At 49.4% G+C, this 25,775-nt stretch overlaps 1 protein-coding gene across 14 annotated transcripts in view; it reads left to right on the forward strand.

Moving 5' to 3' along the window:
* Nucleotides 1–25,775, forward strand: part of DYSF (dysferlin) — a 181,420-nt gene that overhangs the window by 96,747 nt on the left and 58,898 nt on the right. For 8 of the 14 annotated variants that reach the window (XM_060278292.2, XM_060278298.2, XM_060278295.2 and 5 more), the window contains 4 exons: nt 4,668–4,849; nt 5,771–5,911; nt 18,680–18,709; nt 19,578–19,604. In XM_060278292.2, the coding sequence (XP_060134275.2) occupies nt 4,668–4,849; nt 5,771–5,911; nt 18,680–18,709; nt 19,578–19,604 (380 nt within the window). Of the gene's footprint in view, nt 1–4,667; nt 4,850–5,770; nt 5,912–18,679; nt 18,710–19,577; nt 19,605–22,014; nt 22,057–25,775 lie in introns of all 14 variants that reach the window. The other 6 variants (XM_060278297.2, XM_088660756.1, XM_088660754.1 and 3 more) reach the window with 1 other exon arrangement.

The following is a 25,775-nucleotide window of genomic DNA, read 5'->3' on the forward strand; positions in this document are numbered from 1 at the left end:
AATGATGGGGTGTGTGTGTGTGTGTGTGTGTGTGTGTGTGTTTTAAAGCAAACGGTGAGCAAATGTGGTTTGCGGCTCCCAGTGCGGGATGTTGTTCACAAGAACAAACGCCTGTTTGTACAAAGTAATACATGGCAGGCTTCCTGGTGCTTGCTGCGTGTGGGGGAAATGTCATTCATCCGGTCCAAGATGCTGCCATCTCCCTACAGAGAGAATATTTTGTTGATTCTCAATAGAACCGGGCAGGAACGCTTTGTAAATGTTGGCGTTCGCCTCGGTGGATAGGGGTGTTCTGGGTTTTGAGGTCAGGTCCACACCTACAGGGTGAAAGGGGGGTGGGGTGGCCTCCTGTGCAATGAAGAAGCCAGGATCACTTTGGGGCTTCAAATGCTTCCAGCCAGATAAACCGGAGCCATACAAACAGGACCTTCTTCTTCTTCTTCTTCTTCTTCTTCTTCTTCTTCTTCTTCTTCTTCTTCTTCTTCTTCTTCTTCTTCTTCTTCTATCCCTTGTAGTCAAGTAAGATTGTCTTCCATAAACATGGTTTTAACAGTGAGTCTGTAAGTGACTTTGGAGGCCAATTCTGGATCCACACGTCCTTCCACAGTGGGGACATAGGTTTCCGGGTGGGAGTTGATCCCGGTGAGGGTTTGCCAAGCATGCCGTCCTCTTAGCACGTTTCTCCCTTTCGCCCTGAGTTCGAGTGTCTCCAAAGCCCACGACACCTTTGGTAAAGACTGTTCTCCAATTGGATCGCTCACAGGCCAGTGTTTCCCACTTGTCAATGTTTATGCTACACTTTTTAAAGATTTGCCTTCAGAGAGTCTTTAAACCTCTTTTGTTTAAACCTCTTTGCATTACACTTTCAGTTTTTAAGTAGTTGCTTTGGAAGACGATCATCAGGCCTCCGCACAACATGACCAGTTCAATGAAGTTGATGTTGAAGAATCATTGTTTCAACACTGGTGATCTTTGCTTCTTCCAGTACACTGATATTAGTTCGCCTGTCTTCCCAAGAGAACGGCAGGGCAGGCTCCCCACTCTCACCCCCTCCGCTGCAGCAACTTGGGCTGCGTTCATACCATTGATTGATCAATCAATTGCATTGATATCCCACCTTTTTCTTCGAGGAGCCGCAGGTGGCAGCCACGGCTCTCCCTCTCCTCATTTAATCCCCCACAACATCCCTGTAGGTTAGGCTGAGAGGCAGTGTGACTTCATGGCCGAGTGGGGATTTGAACCCAGGTTTCTACAAAGTCCTAGTCCGACACTCTGACCACCACTGGCTCTCTATCAAAGCACCTCCCAACCCCTGGGAAGCATAGTACCCCCCTTGTGGAGCTCCAATTCCCAACACCCTAAACAACCTACAGTTTCTTTTGGGAAAGCCATGTGCTTCTCTAAGTGCACAGAGAGGAAGCGGAGAGGAACAATTCTCCTTTGGCATCTCCATCTCCTCCTGAGCAGGGATGGGATGGGGGAGATGGGCCCCAGCCCTCCCCGGTCCTCTCCTGACTCGGAAGGTTCCTGAAGGCTGCGCCCCAATCAGTTTTGGGGTTTAGCTCAGCCAGCTCCCTTCTGGACCTTGTTGTCTTCTTTGTCCTCGGAAAAATCTTTCCACCCCCCCCCCCATTTACGGTTCTAATTTAGAAATTGTGCACAAGCACATCCGCTGGAACAAAACTTTCCGGGCCAGTTATCATCAATGGAGGGAGAGGAGATGGCCAAACTCTTCTCGCTGGCAATTTCGCGTTTGGCCTCGCTGTGAGTTTCCACTGAAAAAGGGAGCCCTTATAGGACGCGTCACGGGTAGGGTTTGTTTTCTCAAGCCTGAAATGTGCCCTTCTTCATGATGATGAGCACACAGCATGTTCCTTCTGCATTTTCTGACTCATTGGACTGGGAAACCATTGAGTGGAAATCTGCTCCAACCCCAATCTTGAAACAGGACCAGGCCAAAGATCACCCACCTTTTCTCAATCCCATGGGATCCCTTCTCTTGCCCGTGTCCATAATGAGCCCCTTATTTTTCCTCTCCTTTTTTTGTTTGTTGCTGGTTTATTGCCTTGGATCCAAACCATCTCTGCTCAGAGTGATCTCATCCCTCCTGATTGGCCAGCCCGGGTGGGAGTCGCTTTCCTTGGGTGGATGGCAGCCAATGACAACACAGGGAGCAGACATCCACAATGTGGGATTGTGATTTACCGTCCCTCGAACAAAGCATAAAGGAGTCCTTGAAGGCGAGCCTTTTTGTGGTTATGAAAATAAAACCGTGTGTGGATACAAAGCTCAGACAAAGGGCCTTTTAAAAGGATTTAATGTTCTGTTTATTGTAGTGCATTCAACCTTCCCCGGGCTGGAAAAACCCAACAAGCGTCGGCTGAGAAAGACATGCTCTTCCTAGCAGGAGTTCGGCCTGTTGTAGCTGATCGTATCGCAAACCGCCTGGCTCATTAGAGATGTACATTGGCTGGGATGCCAACCACGGCAGCTCAGGGAGGAGTGGGGGAAGCCCGGCACTCCAGGCGCCGGGGCACAAAACGGGCACTCGGCTGGCCTGGTGCCCTCCAGGCTGCAGGTCAAAGTGCTGGGTTTCAAATGCTTGTTTCTGGAGCCAGGCCCAGAGTGGCAAAGGAAACACCAACCCCACAAATGACATAAAGGTGGCACCGTGTGAAAGCTGGCAGTAGCGGGAAGTGCACTTGCAAGAATCAGGAACTGGTTGCGTTTCTGCTCCCAAAGACGGCACGGGCGATGGGCTTTGTTTAGCATATGCATTGCAGAGAACAATAGACTCATAGGTGGTACCTGGACGATCCGTCGAGCTTGCATGGTGGTCTGTTAGCAATGGTTTGAGGGGACATCATAAGCTGTCACCTCAAGCAGTTGTTCTCCTACACTTTGCAGTCTATTTTCCACCATCATTTTTCTTAGCACACAAGGTCCATTTTTTAAAGTGGATTTGTTCCGCAAGAGTGCCAAATCTGCTTTAACTGCACAGACTGGATTTGCCCCACACCGTTGAATCACACAAAATAGCTGTGTGTTGCAAGTGTCCAAATTTAGCCCTTGCTGGATGGTTCCAGAAGCAACGTTTGGGCTTGGTCTCAAAACTCCTTGAGAAATAGCTCATTTATTCACAAGGCATTTCTGAGGAGGGTCTCGAGGAGCCACTCCTCAATGGCGGTTGAAGGACTTAGGAGGGCCCTGGCAATTGTGTGCATGCATGCACAGTTCCCAAGAAGTCCGGAACTGTGAGTGCCCACCCTCAGGAGTCAAGGATGTCAAGCAAGACATCAGGACCCTGGACAGAAGACAAGGGAGCTGGAGGTGAGGGGAAGGGAGCCTTCTGGGTTGCTTTAGCGCTGGCCAGAACATCTGAAGAGCCTGCTGGATCAGGCCAGTGGCCCTTCTAGTCTAGTCCCAGATGCCCATGGGAATCCTGCAGTCAGGATTTGAGCACCAGAGCAATTCTCTCCCCCTGTGGTTTCTAGTATTGAGAGGCATTGTTGCTTCTGGCTATGGAGGCAGAGGAACAGCCATCATGTCTAGTTGACATCGATAGCCCTCTCTTTTATGAATTGGTCTAATCCTGTGTAAAGTGTGGACTGGAACCCAGGAGACCAGGGTTCAAATCCCAACTCGGCCATGGAGCTCGCTGCGTGTCCTTGGGCCAGTCCCTCCCTCTCAGCCTAACCTACCTTTCAGGGTTGTTGCGGGAATTAAATGAGGAAAGGGGTGAAGCCATGTCAGCCCCCTTTAGCTCCTTGGAGGAAAAGGTGCGATAGAAAGGCAATGGTGTGACCAGAATTGGACATGGTATTCCCAACAAAGTCACACCATGGCAGCTAGACTGGTGACTGGGAGCGGCCGCCGAGACCACATAACACTGGTCCTGAAAGACCTACATTGGCTCCCAGTACATTTCCAAACACAATTCAAAGTGTTGGTGCTGACCTTTAAAGCCCTAAACGGCCTCGGTCCAGTATACCTGAAGGAGCATCTCCTCCCCCATCGTTCTGCCCGGACACTGAGGTCCAGTACCGAGGGCCTTCTGGCGGTTCCCTCGCTACGAGAAGCCAAGTTACAGGGAACCAGGCAGAGGGCCTTCTCGGTAGTGGCACCCACCCTGTGGAATGCCCTCCCACTAGAGGTCAAAGAGAATAACAACTACCAGACCTTTAGAAGGCATCTTAAGGCAGCCCTGTTCAGGGAAGCTTTTAATGTTTGATGGATTTCTGTATTTTAATATTTTGTTGGAAGCCGCCCAGAGTGGCTGGGGGAACCCGGCCAGATGGGCGGGGTATAAATAATAAATTATTATTATTATTATTATTATTATTATTATTATTATTATTATTATTGGTTTGTATAGGGACATTATGATAGTGGCAGTTTTATTTTCAATTCCTTTCCTAATGATCCTTGATATGGAACTTGCCTTTTTTATGGTCGCTGAACATGAATTCAACATCTTCACCAAGCTATCAACTGTGGGCCCTGAGGTCTCATTCCTGGTCACCCCCAGTTCAGACCCCCAAGTGAAATTTAAGGTTTTTTTGTTTATGTAGAGATTTCCGAGTCTTGATCCTGGTCCGTGGCAGAATGTGAACCTTTTGAGCCGTGGACCTTGCCTTGACCCAGCTCCCTTTTCTGTTCCTTCTCAGATCCCTACGCCACCGTCTCCTTCCTACACCAGAGCCAGAAGACGGTGGTTGCAAAGAACACGTTGAACCCCACCTGGGACCAGACCCTGATCTTCCATGAGATCGAGATCTATGGAGCCCCCCAGAACATTGCCGACTCCCCTCCCAACATCGTGGTTGAAATCTACGACCACGACACCTATGTAAGTGGGTGGGAACTTGAGAATACACCGTGGAAAAGGGGCGGGTAATCTCAACAAAGGTTTGTTCAGGATACTGAGGACTATAATTATTTGTATGCTGCTTTCAAAGGAGAATCAGGCCAAGGGTCCACCCCCTTCGCACTGTTCTTCATCCTGTTCTCACTGTGGCTGAACAGTCGCCCATTATGGGAAACCTGCAAGCAGGATCCGAGCATAAGAGCATCTCTCCCCTCCCGTGGTTTCCAGCCACTGAGATTCAGAAGCATTGCTGCCTCTGACTGTGGAGGCAGAAGAAAGCCATCCTGGCTAGGAGAATCCGATAGCCCCTTCCTCCATGAATTTGCCTAATCCTTTCTTAAAGCTATCAACATAGGAGGCCAAACAAAATTTAAAAAATCCTTCCAGTAGCACCTTAGAGACCAACTAAGTTTGTCATTGGTGTGAACTTTCATGTGCATGCACACTTCTTCAGATACATAGGAGGCTGTTGGTGCCTTTTGTGGAAGCAAATTCCATTGCTTAATTTTGCACTTTCCTTTTCTTTTTTAGCATGCATATACATTGCTATTTGTTAATTTCTGTGCCGTCCTTCATCTGAGGATCACAGGGTGGCTTACAATATAATAACTCAAAATTGCATAGCAATGAACAAAAGCAACCCCCATCATGTATATTGCACCTACATGTGCGCTTATGTAGCACACCTATGCACTCGACGCATGTATCCAGCTCCTGCAATGCTCCTGCGCTTCTCACTGGGGCTTGTTCAAGAGAATGTCGTGCTGAATTGCAATGATAATTCTGTCCTCATAACTATTTTCTGGAAGCTTGGCTAACTCTGAACATTGGGCCCCACTTTCAGTGAAGCTGTGTGCGCACGGCTGCCTAGTCCCCCTTTCCTGACTCTCTCCCTCTCCCCAGGGTGCCGATGAGTTCATGGGGCGCTGCATTTGCAAGCCAAGCTTGGACCACAAGCCGAGGTTGTCGTGGTACCCCATCTTGAGGGGCAGCCGTGGAGCGGGAGAGCTGTTGGCTGCCTTTGAGCTCATCCAGCGTGAGAAGGTGAGCTGAGGGGAGGTGGGGGTCTTGGGTGTTGGGGCAGGAGTCTGCCCAGGGCACCGGCAGAAGGCCTAAGAAGGGTTCTCCCACATCTAGAACCCAGAGGCTGGCCTATTCCGTCTCTGAGGATGCAGAAATCCAGGGGGAGCTCAGCTACTCCAAGCTGGCTTGCAGCCTCCCTGGGAGTTGCAGAACGGATTGCCTGAACCTCAGCCAGTCAAGCCTAATTGAATGTTCTTGTTTATGGAGCAGCGTTTGGCATCCAGGTGGCGGTTTTTATTTATTTGTTTGCTTGTTATAAAAACACATTTTTTCTTTGGCTGCGGGGCTCCTCCAGAGAGCACACAATGAGAGAAATTCAAAAACATTAGCATAAAATAGCCAGAAAATGATTGCATAAAGCCTTCTCTGCTCTCTCTCTCTCTCTCTCTCTCTCTCTCTCTCTCTCTCTCTCTCTCTCTCTCTCTCTCTCTCTCTCTCTCTCCCTCCCTCCCTCCCTCCTTCCTTCCTTCCTTCCTTCCTTCCTTCCTTCCTTCCTTCCTTCCTTCCTTCCTTCCTTCCTTCCTTCTTTCTTTCTTAGAAAACACCAGAATAAAAAAGTTTAGAAACTCATACGGTTAAAGGCAGCTGCAGCAGACTGGGATCAGCCAGCTCTATGACCACAGAAAAAGGCTTAGTGGAAAACAAAATAAGAGCCACTTGTAAATCAGGTCTGGTGGGAAGGGGATGGGTGCTACCACTGAAAAGGCTCCGCTCAAAGTGGCTGATCAGGAGGGAAAAGGATGCTATGGGCTCAGTTCAGAGATCGTGAAAAACCATGGCTGGTGCAATGAGAAAACCATGGTTTATTATTGCTTTTGCTTTCCGTCAACCCAGCTTCATAATTTCCTGTGTTCATATTTGTTCCTGTGATGCAGCAGCAATTGACGTGGACCCTTTACTGTGAAAAGGATTTAATGTGCAAATCCGGTTGTTTTTTGTGAAAGTGATAGGGTATTTTTGTCTGGCAGGCCTCCGCAAACCATGGTATGCGACAACCTTCCCCAGCTGGTTTGCAAGTTGACATAGTTTCATGCGTAAAAACACACACCATGAGATGGATTTACCATAATTGCATTTGAATGTATTTTATTAAAAAGTAGAAGTCCTTGACCTTTGCCTGCCCACCCTGTGAGTTCAGCTTCTTCCTGGCTTTTGCATTTCGAGACCTGCAACAAAATGTTGCAGAGGAGAATGATCCTGTTTTGTCAGCCAGCTCATTGGCAGAATGCTCCATTCCATTCCCCTTCCCTCTGTTCTTCTGTTATCCTCCCAATAGGCACTGAGTGTTCTGTGACCAATGAGGATGCTCAGGGATTATCTAGCTGCTTGGGGGGGGGGTCAGATGCTTCCCTCTTATTTCTGGGTTGTGTCATTTTGGATGACAGGCACTTGGGGAAATGACTTTGCTATTGGTATGCTGTACATATCAAAGCCAGCAGTCTCACCCTGCCTCCCAACTGGTGGAAGTGGTCTTGATGACATCACAGGCCTGGACCAGTCAGTGCTGCTTCTGCTGTTTGAAGAACTCCGCTTGATTACTCTGTTCAGCAAAATACATTTGGGTGATGTGCAATTGAGGGTGATTTCTGGTTAGCCCCAGTGCTCTAAAAATGCCCCGCCTGTCTTTAATCTGAGCTGAGCACATTACAGATTTATTTACAGTGAGTCTAACCCTTGATCCTTTTAGTAATAGTACCACTGTATTCTGCTCTGGTCAGACCTCACCTGGAGTACTGTGTCCAGTTCTGGGCACCACAGTTCAAGGATACTGACAAGCTGGAACGTGTCCAGAAGAGGGCGACCTTAATAGATTAGACAACTGGGCCAAAGCAAACAAGATGAATTTTAACAAGGAGAAATGTAAGGTACTACACTTGGGCAAAAAAAAAAAAAAAAAAATGAAAGGCACGAATACAGGATGGGTGACACCTGGCTTGAGAGCAGTACATGTGAAAAGGATCTAGGAGTCTTGGTAGACCACAAACTTGACATGAGTCAGCAGTGTGATGCAGCAGCTAAAAAAGCAAATGCAATTCTGGGCTGCATCAACAGGAGTATAGCATCTAGATCAAGGGAAGTAATAGTACCACTGTATTCTGCTCTGGTCAGACCTCACCTGGAGTACTGTGTCCAGTTCTGGGCACCACAGTTCAAGAAGGATACTGACAAACTGGAACGTGTCCAGAGGAGGGCAACCAAAATGGTCAAAGGCCTGGAAACAATGCCTTATGAGGAACGGCTTAGGGAGCTGGGTATGTTTAGCCTGGAGAAGAGAAGGTTAAGGGGTGATATGATAGCCATGTTCAAATATATAAAAGGATGATCTATAGAGGAGGGGGAAAGGTTTTTTTCTGCTGCTCCAGAGAAGCGGACACGGATAATTGGATTCAAACTACAGTGGAACCTCGGTTTACGAACACCTCGGTTTACAAAGTTTCGGTTTACGAATGCCACGGACCCATCTGGAACGGATTAATTCACTTTCCATTACTTTCAATGGGAAAGTTCGCTTCAGTTTATGAACGCTTCAGTTTATGAACAGACTTCCGGAACAAATTACACCCATGCTTCGGGTAAGGTACGCTTCAGGTCGAGTTCTCCGCGGACCCGTCTGGAAGAGATTAATCCACTTTCCATTACTTTCAATGGGAAAGTTCGCTTCAGTTTATGAACGCTTCAGTTTAAGTACTCCGCGGACTGTCTGGAACAGATTAATCCACTTTCCATTACTTTCAATGGGAAAGTTTGCTTCAGTTTATGAACGCTTCAGTTTATGAACAGACTTCCGGAACCAATTGTGTTCATAAACCGAGGTACCACTGTACAAGAAAGAAGCTTCCACCTAAACATTAGGAATAACTTCCTGACAGTAAGAGCTGTTCAGCAGTGGAATTTGCTCCCAAGGAGTGTGGTGGAGTCTCCTTCTTTGGAGGTCTTTAAGCAGAGGCTTGACAGCCATCTGTCAGGAATGCTTTGATGGTGTTTCCTGCTCGGCAGGGGGTTGGACTGGATGGCCCTTGGGGTCTCTTCCAACTCTACGATTCTATGATTCTATGATTCTAGCTCAGCATTGCCAACACTGACTGGCTGCAGCTCTCCAGGGTTTCCGGCAGGAAGTCTTCCCCCCAGCTCTGAACCTAAGAAGAGCTTGCTGGATCAGGCCAGCAGCCCATCTCCTCTAGAGTCCGGTCCTCACATGTCACCCAGATGCTCCCAAGGGAAACCCGCAAGCAGGAGCCAAGCACAGGAGTCCTCTCCCCTCCTGTGGCTTCCAGCAACTGTGATTAGAGCCATAGAGTTGGAAGGGACCCAAGGGTCATCTAGTCCAACCCCCTGCAAGGCAGGAATCTCAGCTCAAGCATCCATGACAGGTGGCCATCCAACCTCTGCTTAATATCCTCCAAGGAAGGAGAGTCCACCACCTTCCACCCCACAGTTGAGCAGATCTTACTGTCAGAAAGTCTCCCCCCGAATGTTTAGTCAGAATCTCCTTTCTTGCAACTTGAAGCCATGGGTTCAAGTCCTACCCTCCAGAGCAGGAGAAAGCAAGTTTGCCCCATCTTCCATGTGACAGCCCTTCAGATATTGGAAGATGGTTCTCCTATCTCCTCTCAGTCTCCTCTTTTCCAGGCTAAACCTACCCAGCTCCTTCAAACGCTCATCATAAGGCTTTGGGGACCCGGGTGGCACTGTGGTCTATAATACTACTGAGCTTCTTGGGCTTGCCGATCAGAAAGTTGGCAGTTCAAATCCCTGCGACGGGGTGAGCTCCCGCTGCTCTGTCCCAGCTCCTGCCAACCTAGCAGTTCGAAAGCACGTCAAAATGCAAGTAGATAAATAGGTACCGCTTTGGCGGGCAGGTTTTTGTGCCCGCAGCGTTTCTGTGCGCTCTGGTTTTTGGCATGGTGTTCCCTTTCCTGGCCACATGACCCGGAAAGCTGTCTGTGGACAAACGTCGGCTCCCTTGGCCTGAAAGCCAGATGAGAGCCGCAACTCCATAGTCACCTTTGACTGGACTTAACCACCCGGGGGTCCTTTACCTTTACCATAAGGCTTAGCTGCTCAAGCTAGCTAGTAGCCTGGTGAGGCCCTGGGGAATGGAATCTAGGACCTTTTGCATGTAATCTCCTGCAGGGTTGTCCCCCCTGGACCCAAGATCACCTGCTTGTGAAAGGGCCAGATCCCTTACGGATGTTGAACCTTTTCACCAGGGATTAATAATGATTTTGTGCGTGCTGTATAGACCTTGCACACAGTCTGCTTCTGGTCATCTCTCTGTTTGGAGGGCAAGACCGCTCACTCTGTTTTCTTTGGGCAAGGATGCATATCACCCTCTGCTGATTCCCTATCTGTTCTCCACCATCTGATAGTTTTCCACAGACAGCCTGTTCTGCTTCTGCTGTGGTTAAGTGGGGCCGGGTGTTGCTTTTCCAAGGGAAATGCGGACCTTTGAGGCTTTGGGGACAGAGGTGGGGGAGCTACACGCCCTCCTTCAACTCACGGGTCTGTTCCCATTAGGGCAGTGGTTCTCAACCTGTGGGTCCCCAGATGTTGTTGGACTACAACTCCCATCATCCCTAGTGGGAAGGTCCAGCAGTCAGGGATTCAAGAAGGCTACTGACAAGCTGGAACGTGTCCAGAGGAGGGCAACCAAAATGGTCAAAGGCCTGGAATGGCTTAGGGAGCTGGGTATGTTTAGCCTGGAGAAGAGAAGGTTAAGGGGTGATATGATAGCCATGTTCAAATATATAAAAGGATGCCATATAGAGGAGGGAGAAAGGTTGTTTTCTGCTGCTCCAGAGAAGCGGACACGGAGCAATGGATTCAAGCTACAAGAAAGAAGATTCCACCTAAACATTAGGAAGAACTTCCTGACAGTAAGAGCTGTTCGGCAGTGGAATTTGCTACCAAGGAGTGTGGTGGAGTCTCCTCCTTTGGAGGTCTTTAAGCAGAGGCTTGACAGGCATATGTCAAGAATGCTTTGATGGTGTTTCCTGCTTGGCAGGGGGTTGGACTGGATGGCCCTTGTGGTCTCTTCCAAGTCTATGATTCTATGATTCTATGATTGTGGGAACTGTAGTTCAACAACATTTGGGGACCCACAGGTTGAGAACCACTGCATTAGGGGGACATCTGTCTCGGAGAGCTGTGCCAGGGAGCCAAAAGTGCAAAGTGTCTCTGTGTTTATCTCGCTATCCAGCAGGCAAGGAGTGTTCTGTGCTGGGCTGAGGGAAGACACGTCCTGAGTCTCTGCAGCGGGAAGGAGAGGCTGCTTTGTCGGTGGGCAGCCCCTGCCAGCTGGCACGGCTGCTCTGTTGACGTTGGCAGGGGTCAAGAACAGTGCCTGGCAGGAGAAAAGGCAGCGCCGGGGTTTGCGGCACTTGAGGAGCGGTTGGCAGATGGGATAATTTTGACATCTAAGGAGTGTCTGGCTGGCTGGCTGGCTGGGGGAGAATGAGGCCTCGGCAAACGGATGCGCTGCCCTGGCAGCGATGACGGCAGCATGCTGTAGCATAACTAGAGCACCAAACTGGGAGGGGCAGCCAGGGGCACAAAAGATAGAATCAGGATTCAAGATTGGGGAACGGAGCCAAAACTGACGGCCAGGGCTTAGATTTGATGAGGCCCTAAGCTTCTGAAGGCAACGGGGCCCTTTATATGTCCAGCTGTCCTTTGTCAACAACAAATTGTTGCTGTTTTTTTGTGTTGAATAGATGCTATACGGTAATTTATGGACCTAATAGACACCCTATGATAGGGACCCAGGTGGCGCTGTGGGCTAAACCACTGAGCCTAGGGCTTGCTGATCAGAAGGTCGGCGGTTCGAATCCCTGTGACAGGGTGAGCTCCCGTTGCTTGGTCCCAGCTCCTGCCAACCTAGCAGTTCGAAAGCACATCAAAATGCAAGTAGATAAATAGGAACCGCTATAACGGGAAGGTAAATGGTGTTTCCATGTGCTGCTCTGGTTCGCCAGAAGCGGCTTTGTCATGCTGGCCCCATGACCTGGAAGCTGTACGCCGGCTCCCTTGGCCAATAATGCGAGATGAGTGCACAACCCCAGAGTCGGTCACGACTGGACCTAATGGTCAGGGGTCCCTTTACCTTTACCTTTACCTGTTGTTGTTTAGTCGTTTAGTCGTGTCCGACTCTTCGTGACCCCATGGACCATAGCACACCAGGCACTCCTGTCTTGCACTGCCTCCCGCAGTTTGGTCAAACTCATGTTCGTAGCTTCGAGAACACTGTCCAACCATCTTGTCCTCTGTCGTCCCCTTCTCCTTGTGCCCTCCATCTTTCCCAGCATCAAGGTCTTTTCCAAGGATTCTTCTCTTCTCATGAGGTGGCCAAAGTATTGGAGCCTCAGCTTCACGATCTGTCCTTCCAGGGAGCACTCAGGGCTGATTTCCTTAAGAATGGATAGGTTTGATCTTCTAGCAGTCCATGGGACTCTCAAGAGTCTCCTCCAGCACCATAATTCAAAAGCATCAATTCTTCGGCGATCAGCCTTCTTTATGGTCCAGCTCTCACTTCCATATATCACTACTGGGAAAACCATAGCTTTAACTATACGGACCTTTGTCGGCAAGGTGATGTCTCTGCTTTTTAAGATGCTGTCTAGGTTTGTCATTGCTTTTCTCCCAAGAAGCAGGCGTCTTTTAATTTCGTGACTGCTGTCACCATCTGCAGTGATCAAGGAGCCCAAGAAAGTAAAATCTCTCACTGCCTCCATTTCTTCCCCTTCTATTTGCCAGGAGGTGATGGGACCAGTGGCCATGATCTTGGTTTTTTTGATGTTGAGCTTCAGACCATATTTTGCGCTCTCCTCTTTCACCCTCATTAAAAGGTTCTTTAATTCCTCCTCACTTTCTGCCATCAAGGTTGTGTCATCTGCATATCTGAGGTTGTTGATATTTCTTCCGGCAATCTTAATTCCGGCTTGGGATTCATCTAGTCCAGCCTTTCGCATGATGAATTCTGCATATAAGTTAAATAAGCAGGGAGACAATATACAACCTTGTCGTACTCCTTTCCCAATTTTGAACCAATCAGTTGTTCCATATCCAGTTCTAACTGTAGCTTCTTGTCCCACATAGAGATTTCTCAGGAGACAGATGAGGTGATCAGGCACTCCCATTTCTTTAAGAACTTGCCATAGTTTGCTGTGGTCGACACAGTCAAAGGCTTTTGCATAGTCAATGAAGCAGAAGTAGACGTTTTTCTGGAACTCTCTAGCTTTCTCCATAATCCAGCGCATGTTTGCTATTTGGTCTCTGGTTCCTCTGCCCTTTCGAAATCCAGCTTGCACTTCTGGGAGTTCTCGATCCACATACTGCCTAAGTCTGCCTTGTAGAATTTTAAGCATAACCTTGCTAGCGTGTGAAATGAGTGCAATTGTGCGGTAGTTGGAGCATTCTTTGGCACTTCCCTTCTTTGAGATTGGGATGTAGACTGATCTTCTCCGATCCTCTGGCCACTGCTGAGTTTTCCAAATTTGCTGCCATATTGAGTGTAGCACCTTAACAACATCATCTTTTAAGATTTTAAATAGTTCAGCTGGAATATCATCACTTCCACTGGCCTTGTTATTAGCAATGCTTTCTAAGGCCCATTTGACTTCACTCTCCAAGATGTCTGGCTCAAGGTCAGCAACCACACTACCTGGGGTGTACGAGACCTCCATATCTTTCTGGTATAATTCCTCTGTGTATTCTTGCCACCTCTTCTTGATGTCTTCTGCTTCTGTTAGGTCCTTACCACTTTTGTCCTTGATTATGGTAATCTTTGTACGAAATGCTCCTTTCATATCTCCAATTTTCTTGAACAGATCTCTGGTTTTCCCCATTCTATTGTTTTCCTCTATTTCTTTGCATTGCTCATTTAAGAAGACCCTCTTGTCTCTCCTTGCTGTTTTTTGGAAATCTGCATTCAGTTTCCTGTATCTTTCCCTATCTCCCTTGCATTTTGCTTGCCTCCTCTCCTCCGCTATTTGTAAGGCCTCGTTGGATAGCCATTTTGCTTTCTTGCATTTCCTTTTCCTTGGGATGGTTTTCGTTGCTGCCTCCTGTATAATGTTACGAGCCTCCATCCATAGTTCTTCAGGCACTCTGTCCACCAAATCTAAATCCTTAAACCTGTTCCTCACTTCCGCTGTGTATTCATAAGGGATTTGATCCAGATTGTATCTTACTGGCCCAGTGGTTTTTCCTACTTTCTTCAGTTTAAGCTGGAATTTTGCTATAAGAAGCTGATGATCTGACACCCTATATATAGACACCCTATATATAGAAATGAGCAAACCCAGTGATATTTTAGGGAGCAGGCTAGCAGGCGGGGCCCATGACTTACATCCTAGGGGCCTACACAACACAAAACACTGTTGCTGTATGTAGGTTTTATTTTATTTGTGTTTTTATCTTACATTTTGGAAATGTACATCCAATTTTTTTTCCTTTAATTTTTTTTGGGGGGCCCTAAGCTACAACCTGTTTAGCTAATACGTAAATCCGGCACTGCTGACGGCATTAGTTTTTAAGGAGAGGTTGGATGGCCACCTGTCAGGGATGCTTTAGTTGAGATTCCTGCCTTGTAGGGGGTTGGGCTAGATGAGCCTTGGGGTCCCTTCCATCTCTACAGTCCTATGATTCTACCTGGGCATTGAGTGTTTAATGGGATTCAGGCCATTTGCAAAATTCGGCGTCAGTTGCAGTGTCCCAGCTCGGAGGATATTATGACAAGTTTCTAGTCCTAATGGAATCTTAAAATAAACACCCAACTCAAAACTGGTGAAAGCAAGTATGGAGTTGGATTCAAGTCCTACCACCATCATGGGCTTATATGGGATTGAGCTGGAGAAAATGGAAAGGAAAGCAGTTTGCAGGTTTTAAATGGGGGTGCATTAGCAAAAGCTATGGGGAGGAATGGGGTTGTACAAACTTTCTAGTGTTCAGGTAGGGAGACGCAACCTGCCTCTTATCCTTTCTCCATCTTGACTACCATTCTCTTGTCTCTACAGTTAGCAAAACCCCAGACATCTCCCCACTTTATCCCCTGCTCCAAAGTTGCAAATTCTTTGTGAACCTGACCTGGGACCTGTTGGCCTCCGCCTGTCTCGAGAGACAATGGAGTGCGCCTCCGGGGGTGAAGTCAAACTGTTGTGTTAGCAGCACTGAAGTGACCTCCCCGTGACGCAAACCTGGGCAAGTGTGTCTGGAGGGCCTGGGCTGCCCCGATGATAAGACCCCCTCCTGGGTCTCACTGATGGGGTCCAAAGGAAAGCAGAGCAATACATTTGGCCCCAGCTTGGCTGCAGGAGCTGCCGGAAGGAGGCACACAAGATGCCATCCAACCGCCTTAGGGACTCCGCTCTGGATCTGTGCAAGGTTTACTCCTTGGCCTTCTCTGGAAGATGTCCTGCAAGGCAGTGGAGGTTTAGGATCAGGATTTTCCTTCTCCTAGATGGGCTACCTCCCCAGGTGGACAAGCCCCACCTGCCCCCTCACTTCCCCCTGCAGCACAGGCAGAAACCGCCTTCTTGGACCCACTATCAGTCTTGTCTGCTCAATCCACTGGAGCATGTCTTTGCCCTGACTCACCAAGGGCTTGAGACCCATCGGCTCCCTTCACCTGGTCTAGCCATCACATTCTGACAGCTTCTAGGAGCCACAGGAGAGAGCTGAGAGCAGGGTGGGCACCAAAGGTGGACAAACTACCCCAGAAGGGGCACAACATCCTCTGGAAGTACTACTCCATCCCTACTATGCCACATGGTCCATAAAACTCAAAATCAAGCATTTCTAGAATCATAGAGTTGGAAGGGACCTCAAGGGTCATCTAGTCCAGTGTTTCTCAACCTTTTTTGGGCCAAGGCACACTTGTTCCATGAAAAAAATCACGAGGCACACCACCATTAAAAAAGTTAAAAAATTTAACTCTGTGCTGCCCTATATTGACTATATAATTATGACTGTAAGAAACACTTGCCAATTGCTGTGTTGGTTGCAATCTCCTGTAATAAGGCTTCACAAGCCGCTGATTTATCTGCCAGCACAATCCTTTGCTCAGCAAGTTTCAGGTTGAGCTCATTCAGCCAGCTTCTTTAAGTTTGTCTAAAACCACCCTCCCGTGGTGGTGGCGGTTGAGAGCTGCGTTCGCCCCGCGTCGTGACCCGGCTGGCTTCCTTTTCGGCGGGTTAGTGTTGAATATTGGCGGCCGCCAGGCACGTGACAATGCAAATCGCCCTTCTCGTCGCCGCACGTCGCGGCACACCAGCCAGCGTCTCGCGGCACACTAGTGTGCCGCGGAACAACGGTTGAGAAACGCTGATCTAGTCCAACCCTCCGCAATGCAGGAATCTTTGGCTCAACATGGGACTCGAACCCATAACTCTGAGATGCAGAGCCTCCTTCTCTACCGACTGAGCTATCCCAACCCGCATTGGTTGAACTAAGCCAACATTGGATTTTCATTTAACGTGCCTCGTTGAGTCAAATTTCAGAATTCCACCGTATTTATTTGTGTGTGTGTGTGTTTTCCGATTATTCCTCCCTGGTATCTGAGTGAAGTTCCTTCTGGCAGCTTTATAGGTCCTGGGGGGTTTGCATTGTCAGGACTAGTAAGAAGAGGAGGCTGAGTGAGGCAGGAGCCCTTGGAAGGAAACCAAGCGTTTTACAATCTTTAAATCTTTTTTTTTACAAGACCTCTATATGGTGGCATGGTAGTCATGTTCCCATTTATGGGCAGGGAATGGAGAGGTTATAGAGTTGCCACCGGAAAAGTTTCCCCTCAGGGGAGAGATCTGAATGGAGCGTCCTGCCCCCCAGGGGCCTTCTGCTAGCCCCGAGGGGCCTTGAGCATGGGGGAAAGCCGCTGGGATCAAGGTGGGCGATTCTGCGTGCTTTGGGTGCTTGCCCCCCGGGGCTGGTTAAGGGTGTAGGGGAGGGGATGGCTGGCTGGCTGGGCCAGGGAGGAGGTTGGGGGGTGGGAGGGAAGGTCTAATCCAGGGGTCGGCAAGGTTTATCTTGCCCGGGCTGGATCGGTCCCACGGAGATCCCTTTGTGGGCCAGATCATGCATGCCCGCCCATGATTTTTGGTGTCTGCACATGCACAGACGTGATTTACTGCACCACAGAAGCAAGTCCCTGCGCCACGCTGCACCGGTTTAGCACAGCACACGAGCGGGTGGCTCAGTTCGGGGGTGGCTCGTGGGCCGGTCAAACAACTTCCGTGGGCCGCTTCCGGCCCATGGGCCTTAGGTTGCTGCCGCCTGGTCTAATCCTTCTCATGGTGCCATTGTCTGAGCTTTTGGGCTATTTTAAAGGGTACGTTCTTTCAAATCTTCCCGGTTTGCGTTTGTTCTTCTCTGTATTTTATCCCGCTAAGTTGCTCTGAGACCTTTACTTCCTATAAAGTGGGCATAGGCAATCTAGACCCTCCAGATGTTTTGAGACTACAGTTCCCATCATCCCTGACCACTGGTCCTGTTAGCTAGGGATGATGGGAGTTGTAGTCCTAAAACATCTGGAGGGCCGAGTTTGCCTATGCCTGCTATAGAGCAACAAACAAATGTAATACAGTGGTCAAACACCTTGGTACTCAAACAACTTGGAACTGAAACACTGCAAACCCAGAAGTAAGTGTTCCAGTTTGCAAACTTTTTTCAGAAGCTGAATGTGCTCTGTTTTGAGTGTTATGCTTCCATTTTGAGTGCCACACTTCTGATTTAAGTGTTACGCTGAGGTCAACTGTTTTTGCTATTTATTTTGCGTTTAAGTTTTTGGGGCTCTTTTTTGTTTTTGTGACTGTGTGGAATCCAGTTCAGCTACTGATTGATTGATTGTGGGACTGCAGTACATTGTTTATTGCTTTCATTTTATGGATCAATGGTTTCATTAGATAGTTACAGTAAAATACATGTTAAATTCCTGCTTTACGGGTTGTTTTTAAAAGTCTGGAGTAGATTAATCCATTTTGCATTACTTTCTATGGGAAAGTGCGCCTTGGTTTTGGGACGCTTTGGTTTTGGAACAGACTTCTGGAATGGATTAAATTTGAAAACCAAGGTACCACTGTAGAATTTTTACAGTTGGAATGGACCCTGAAGGTCATCCAGTCCAACCCCCTGCAACGCAGGAGTCACAACTACATGGCAAATGGTCATCCAACCAGAGGCAGGTTTAGGGCAGAGTGGGCGGGTTCGCTGCACCGGGAGCTGGCACTGCAGAGGGCATGGTGACAATGATGCAGAACAGAGCACAAGAGGCAGGAGGGCAGCACCGAATTTTAGCGTCACACAAACTTTGAGAGCCCAAAGTCTGCTACTGCCCTGGTGCAACAGGAAGCAAGCTGGCTCCATCTTCCATGGAACAGCCCTTCAAATATCTGAAGGTGGCTATACTGCCAGCTGCCAGTCTCCTCTTTTCCAGGCTAAACACACCCAATTCCCTCAACTGTTCCTCAGCAGGCTTGGTTTCCAGAACAAGATGGTGAGGAGACTCTGAATACAATGGCTTTCAAAATGGGCCTGGTGACTTCTGCCCATGGCAAGACGTGGTCCTGGGGAGAATGACTGACTGGGTTCACTCTAGTGGCCCTGTGTGAGATGCCCGTGAGGGCTGCATTTCATGGGGCCATTGCGCTGCTCTTGGCACATGAGAATGGGGCCTCAAGTGTTCCCACATTCCAGACGGAGGTGCTGATACAGGTCTTTGCTTTTGCTTCCTTCCCACAGCCGGCCATCCACCACATCCCTGGCTTTGAGGTAAGACCCCCTTTCTTGGCTGTGATTCCCAGGAACTGCTGTGGGACCGGCTGCCTTTGCGATGCTGATGGCGAAGGGCCTGGCTATCGAATCTCTGGGCCTCTGCTGCCTGGTGGTCTATGGTGTGTCCTTGGGTTTGCATGAAGTGTGCACAGTCAAGGAAAGGAAAGGAGGGTGTCTTCTTCAGCCCTCTTTGGACTGTGCCTGGTGAGCTCTTCCTTGAGAGAGACTGAGCAGGGCTTCTTAGCAAGCAGCTGTTGCTTGAAGACGCATCCTGGACCCCCAGCCTAGGGATGGGGAAGCTCAGTAGCTGGGGGCAAAATGTGGCCTCTTGGCTTCTCTAAATGAACTTTCCCCAGTCCACAACCCTGTTTTGGACTACCTACAACTGCCGTCAGTCCCAGAATTTCATGAGCATGCTGGCCAGAGCTGATGGGATTTGTAATCCTAACCCCTGGAGGGCACCAGGGTTGGAGAAGCTGCCACCCTCCCTTTCCGAATGTCTAGCTACACAGCTGTGCCCAGCAAGTCCCATCCATTGATGCTCGCAGCGTCTTTAATTTATTTCCCAGTTAAAAATACATTTATATCCTGCCATTCACCTTGTTTGGATTTGAGAGCAGCATGCACCAATTCAGCTTTGAATCATCAGAGCTGGCCGACTGTCGCTTTTCGAATTTGCCGATTCGCTATAAGCAAGAGCTGCATGCCGCCCAGCCATGGCTAGGGCGCGAAATGCCGTTTCTGATGCTGTCAATTGCTTTTCGGATGTGTGCACAAAACACTGCCATTTCTGACCTTTTTTCTGTCTCTGTCCCGATCCTGCCCTCTTTGCTCCACTTCCTGTGCAATTGGGAAAACTTCACAGACCGAGCTGTCGACCGTCTTCGATGAGGTGAGGCTCTTTTGAGAACTTTCTCTCTTTCTCCTCCTGTCTCTCTTGGTGTGATCCAGGGAACTTGTCGCACGCAGTCCCCGTTGAAATGGGAGCTCCACCACAGCCCAGGGGCAGGTCCATCCATCTCACCTGTTCATTAGAGTGCGATGAACTAGGGGCAGCGGGCTCACCAGAGAACCTTGCTGCCCCTAGCCAGGGTGGGACCATCTCACCTGAAGATCCTCCAGAGATGTCTAGGTGCTCCAAGGATCATCCCAGCCCACAGCAGAGGAGGAGTGAGCTGGGGGCTTCTCCACAAGGCGGACCATAGATCAAGTCTCCCTCAGACCCCCCAGGCCATGTAGCTCAGTGTTGGGGCTCCCATCTCAAGCCCTGCGACAGAAGCTCTGCAGTGTAAGAAAGCAGACTTGGGTCTCACCCACATTTCCCCCGCTGCTTTCGCCCACGGCTTAGCACTGAATCGGAGGGCTGTTTGTTCCGAGTCAGGGGGACCAAGGGATTTTCCGAGGGACAGCGGTGGGGTGAAAGCAAATCCCCTCGGACTTGTGGCTAGAAAAGGAAACTGCTTGAACATGTGCTTTCTAGAAGTGTGACCAAGTCCTTTATTCAAGGTGTGTAATAATGCAGGAGCATTAATCCAAGGCTCAACTAGGAAATTTGAGATGAGCCTGAGACTGGATGAAAGTGCTCAACAGAGGGGAATATGCCTCCTGTCAGCTTTTAAAGGCAAGACATGGCCCCCCTTGCTCATGAGACCCTGCATGTGAGGCTGGTGTGTTTGGAGCCGCAGGCAGGGGTCTTCTCTAGCTGACCAGCCTCCCTTCCCGGCTCTCCAGGCTTTGAGAGAGAGAGGGGGGGGAAAACTTCTCAAACCCAACCTGGAGATCCCACCAATGGGATTGGACCCGAGATCTGTTTGCACGTGAAGCATGTGCTCTGAGTTACGGCCCATCCCACCTCTGCCTCTGCTTTCCACCTTCACTTTGGAAATAATACGGCTGATCTGCCTCCCAGGATGCTTTTAAGAATGGCTGCAAGCGCATGCATGGGGAGAGCTTGGGCTAGAAAAGCATGTGGCTTTGTTAGACCTCCTCCCACTTCCATGGAGGAGAAAATTGGGGTTGGGCAATCTGGGGACGGGGAAGGATAACGGGGGACTTTGGGTTGAATGTGGAAGGTGCAGTCAAGCTTTAAAGAACGAGGGGATGCTGAGAACCTTTGAACTCCGCTCTGGCATTTTCCAGAGCACCCACGGAGAGCATGGATCCCTTGTGCCCTGGAAATGGGGCTGGAGATAATAGAATCATAGAATTGTAGTGTTGGAAGGGGCCCCAAGGTTCATCTCATCTGACCCCCTGCAGGGTTTTTTTTTGTCATGCCAATGAACCCCCTCTTCTAATGCAGAAAAAAATCAAGTAGGCTCCCAAAATGTTCTGAGCAGCCCAAATGCTTCTTCCACAGTGCAGGGACTGGAATGTTTTTGCCCAGGCAGCATCTCAAGCTGCAATTCCTGCATTGTCGGGGGCTGGACTAGAAGACCCTTGGGGACCCCTTCCAACAATACAATTCTAAGATTCAGTGATTCAAGCAAGCCCTTGGCTAGCAGTGAAGCTGTATCCCGGCCTTCATTCACTGCAAAAGGGGGTCTCATCTCCCAAGGGACAACCCCCTTCCCCAGCTGCAGCTGTGGGACCCTCCATGTAGGTTACAGAGAATCCTGGGGGTGCCTTTGATCTATGGGGCGTGTCTTATGTCTCAGGGCATTTGCTACGCTCACACGGGGCTCCCAACCTGCCTGTTGCCCCTCCGCATTGTTCGCTCCCATGAGCGGAGGGTGCACCCTAGAACAGATGCCCCTTTCTCAAAGATCAACAGTGGTGTGGGTGGTTTTTTCCCCCCTACTGGGGGTTCAAACCCAGCCATGAACACAATAAACATAAAAAAAACCAAAGGAAAAAACCAGTGATGCGCAGCCCGTCCATCAGGGATTTTAGCCTGCCTTTCCTGATTTTTCTCACGGAGGGACCCTAATAATAAGACTCTGGGGGACCCCACCACACCCTCCTGGAACACATTTCGAATGTTCTGGAGGTTGCCTCTGAGATCCTGGGCTACAGCTGCTTGAGATGCCAGACTTGGAAGGAGAAGCTCATTTCCTACACAGGAGTCTCCTGCAGATCCAGGCTGTGGCTTTCCCCTCTTTTAAAAGCTCTGGAGAAAGGGGAAATCTGGTAGCCCCCCCCCCAATAGCACCAGGGCTCTGTTGGTCCAGCAGCTGCAGAGATGTGCAGGTGCACGAGGGTCCGTTGCGCTCCTTGCGCTGGTGATGTTCCTTATCTGATGTTCCTTGTCTGCTTTCTCTCCCCCTCCGCCTCGCCTCGCCTCGCCTGGGACGGGCGCTTGACAGCTGTGCACCCACCTCTTCTATCAGGAAGGGCTTCTCCAATGGGTATCGCCATGTTTTGCTCACCCTCTTCTTTCCCACCACTCTCTGCTGGGCAACCACCTGGGGGCCTGGGCAAATGGGCCAAAGAGCTTCAGAACATTCCTCCTGGAGGAAACGGGCTACCAGACAGCCGTGGGGGCTAAGAGCAGAACCTCCGCAGGCAGGGGCACTGTATCTCAGATGCCAGGGGCCAAACACCAGAGGCTTCTGCCAGGCTGCTGTTGGAATGAGAGTCCTGGGCCAAAATGCCCCCTTCAGGGCAATTATTATCAGGTCTTCCCTGAAATTGACCTGGGTTTCTCCTTGATTTTTGGCCACATGTTTCCTCTTCTCGTTTCCTTAAATGTTGGAAGAAACCTCACCCTTCCCCCCCCCCCACCTCACCCAAATCTGCAGAATAAATGTCTGAGGCTCTTTCTGCCAGTTGCTCACGCTTCATAGATGACTGCCTTAACCCTTTGCTACCCAGCCCTTCTAATTTCCCGCTCGACATCATGGGTCACGGAGTCCGTTTGGCAAGCGAGATTTTCGCAGATGTGGAAACCTTAATCTTTACAGCACCCCTGCAGGGGGGTTGCCATTGACCCCCCCCCCGTTTTTCTCAGAGCCAGAGGATATGCGAGGTTGGTATATTATTTGGCGGGGATGGTGGTGCAGACAGTTTTAACGGTGCCCTGTTGCAATTGCCTGGATGAACGGGTTTTTAAAAAACATGTTTAAAAATGCAGGCCCTTCCCATTCCTGAAATTTGGGATTCACTGCTGAATTTGGGGTCCGCCACTGCTTTTGTTTCCCATAAGTTGCCAAACAAGAGAGTCTGGCAGCCCAGCTCAGCCTGGCACCAGCACCTGGCATTTTCGGGAAACTGCTGGTGCCTCCCTGGGCCCTTCTTCAAATTATATTTCTCCCCCAATGCTCCTGTCAGTGCTGAGTCTGGGAGCTGCCATTTGGACGTCCCGCAATGGGGACTTAAAAGCAGTGGCTCCCGGAGCCAGCTGCTGGCAGCCATTGGGGTTCTGCTTACAGCTGCCGCAGGTGCTGCAGAGACAGGATGGGGCCCGCCAGAGACCCCTTTGCTGGGGGGTAAATCCTGCCCGACCCCTTGATCTCTGAGCCACCATGGCAGCTTCCTATTGCTGGTGGGAGGTGGCAGAACTGGACTTGCTGCCTGCTCTGTGCTGCAGCGCCCCCTCTGTGTGTGGCCAGAATGTGGTATTTCAGCTACTGGCTCATCAGGGATCAGGGGACTCCGTGTTCCTATCGAAGGGCAGACTCTGCCCTGGCTTCTCCAGCCTGGCTCAACTCTTTCTTGGACTGTCTTTCCTGCATGCCGGCTTGACCAGAAGCACTGACATTTCTCCTGCCTCACTTTCTACTTCTAAAGCAAATCTAAGCATTGGGGTGGGACTCAAACCCCCCCCCCCCGGTAAGCTTCCCTTATGATGATAATGATGATGATTTTATTTAATTTTATTATTTATACCCCACCCACTCTGGGTGGTTTCTGACACATATCAAAACATAATATAACATAACATCAAACAGCAGGGGTCAGCAAACTTTTTCAGCAGGGGGCCGGTCCACTGTCCCTCAGACCTTGGGGGGGGGGGCGGCGGACTATATTTTGGAAAAAGAAAGAAAGAACGAATTCCAATGCCCCACAAATAACCCAGAGATGCATTTTAAATAAAAGCACACTTTCTACTCATGTAAAAACACACTGATTCCTGGACACTGGATTCCTGATTCCGTCCGCGGGCCGGATTTACAAGACGATTGGGCCGCATCCGGCCCCCGGGCCTTACTTTGCCTCCCCATGAAATAGAAAAAGTTGCAATAACTTTAAAATAAGCTGCTTCTATCAAACAAAGCAATATTCAAGAAGCCATCAAATCTAATAGCAAACAGTAACATTAAACATCAGCAAATAATAAAGAGTTTACACTTATCAACCACAATAAAGAATTACCAATCTATAATCAATTAAAAAATAACAGCAAATCACAATGCATACATTTAACAGTGGTTGGCATCTAGCTCAAGGTCTCCCAGCTAACCGACAGCTAATCAATACCCAACATCTAATCAATACCCAAGTAGGTTGGGTCTTGCGTACCAAAGATGCAGATGATGTCACAGGAACAAAGGAGACAGTCTAGACCAGTCTTGTCTACACTGGCTGGGAGCAGGGTTTAGGCAGGCAATTAAAAGTTGAAAGAGAAGATGCCTGCCGAATCTCCAGTGGCAGAGAGTTCCACAGGACCAGGCCAATGACACTAAAGGCTCGGCTTCTCGTTGTGATCAAACGAGCCTCGCCAACTTGAGGAACAGCCAATGGCGCTCCTGGAGAAGATATCAGGGATCAAGGTGGGATATTAGGGCTCAGGCAAAGTAGTTCAGGGATTTGTAAATTTATGTAAGGACCTTGAGCCTGACTTGGGAGTAAGTGGGCAGCCAGTGGCAGCTAAGAATGGTGCCACAGGTTCTCGGCCAGATGCTCCCATCCGTGATCTGGCCGCTGCAGCAGCTGGAGCTTCTGCACCAGGGCCAAGGGCAGCCCCAGCCAGAACGCATCACAGTCGTCCAGCTGAAGGCATTGAACGGTGGCACGGCCAAGCTTGCAGCCGTTGGCAGAACTGTAGCCTGGCTTGGAGAAGACAGGGTCCCTCTACTCACCCCACCCCCTATATCCTCCCGGTTTGCTCCTGGGGCTCCCCACCGGGAGAGACACCCGTGGCTCCAATTTCCCCCCGAGTGGACCTGGCAGAGCCACGGCTCCCGACAAGCTGTTTTGATTTGGCAGCTCCTGGCAACCGCCAAGGAAAATTGCGAGCCGACGTCGGAGCGTCTCTGGCAGGCCACCGCCCGGAATCCCTCTCCGTAGCCTTATGAAGGCGCACATATAGGGATCTATAAATAAATTCGGCCTGATCCGATGTTTGAAATGTATCTGCCTCCTTAATTTAATGCAATAATACTTTCGCCTGGAAAGAGTGACTGGCTCCTAAATTGCTTCCAACTGTTGCCTTTGGTTCGGGGGGCGCCTGGTCCCCCCCTCCCCAGACCCTGAGGGTTTTCCATTTCCTCCAGTGACTCCCAGACTCGAAAAGATCACGATTAGGAAGAACCTTTGGAACTTTCCTTTAAAACTAGGGTGAATGCAGAGCAGGAAGGAAGACACTGAAACTCTAATGAGTATTATTATTATTATTATTATTATTATTATTATTATTATTATTATTCACACCCTTCAACCTTGTAACCATAAAAATAAAATCCTAGGCCAACCCCAACAACTCTTGCCATCAAAGGAACACAAATGAACAGCAAAGAACTTACACAACCGACGCTGACAACCCCCCTCCACACATTAAGTAAAAAAGAAACATTGTCACATGACCCCCCCACCCCTCACACCCTTCCCCTATCTACCGCTCTTCCCCTTTTCCTCCCCAGTGTCTCAACAATTGAAACTGATCTGTAAAAATGTTATGAGAGACATTGCACACATCTTTGTAAACTGAGAAAACCTTTAATAAAAAACAAAACAAAACAAAACAAAAAACCCCAGAGATCTCAAGGGTCTCGGACCAGGTCAAAGATGTGCACCTTCCGCATCCTGTTCAATGAAGGTGCCGGGTGCACAGCCTAGGAGCCACCACAGATAAGATTCTCTCCCATGAGCCCCCTTCCCTGGCAGATGGTCATCCAAGCTCTGCATA

The sequence above is a fragment of the Zootoca vivipara genome, chromosome Z1, assembly GCF_965207765.1.
Source record: "Zootoca vivipara chromosome Z1, rZooViv2.hap1.1, whole genome shotgun sequence".
In the NCBI taxonomy this organism is placed as follows: domain Eukaryota; kingdom Metazoa; phylum Chordata; class Lepidosauria; order Squamata; family Lacertidae; genus Zootoca; species Zootoca vivipara.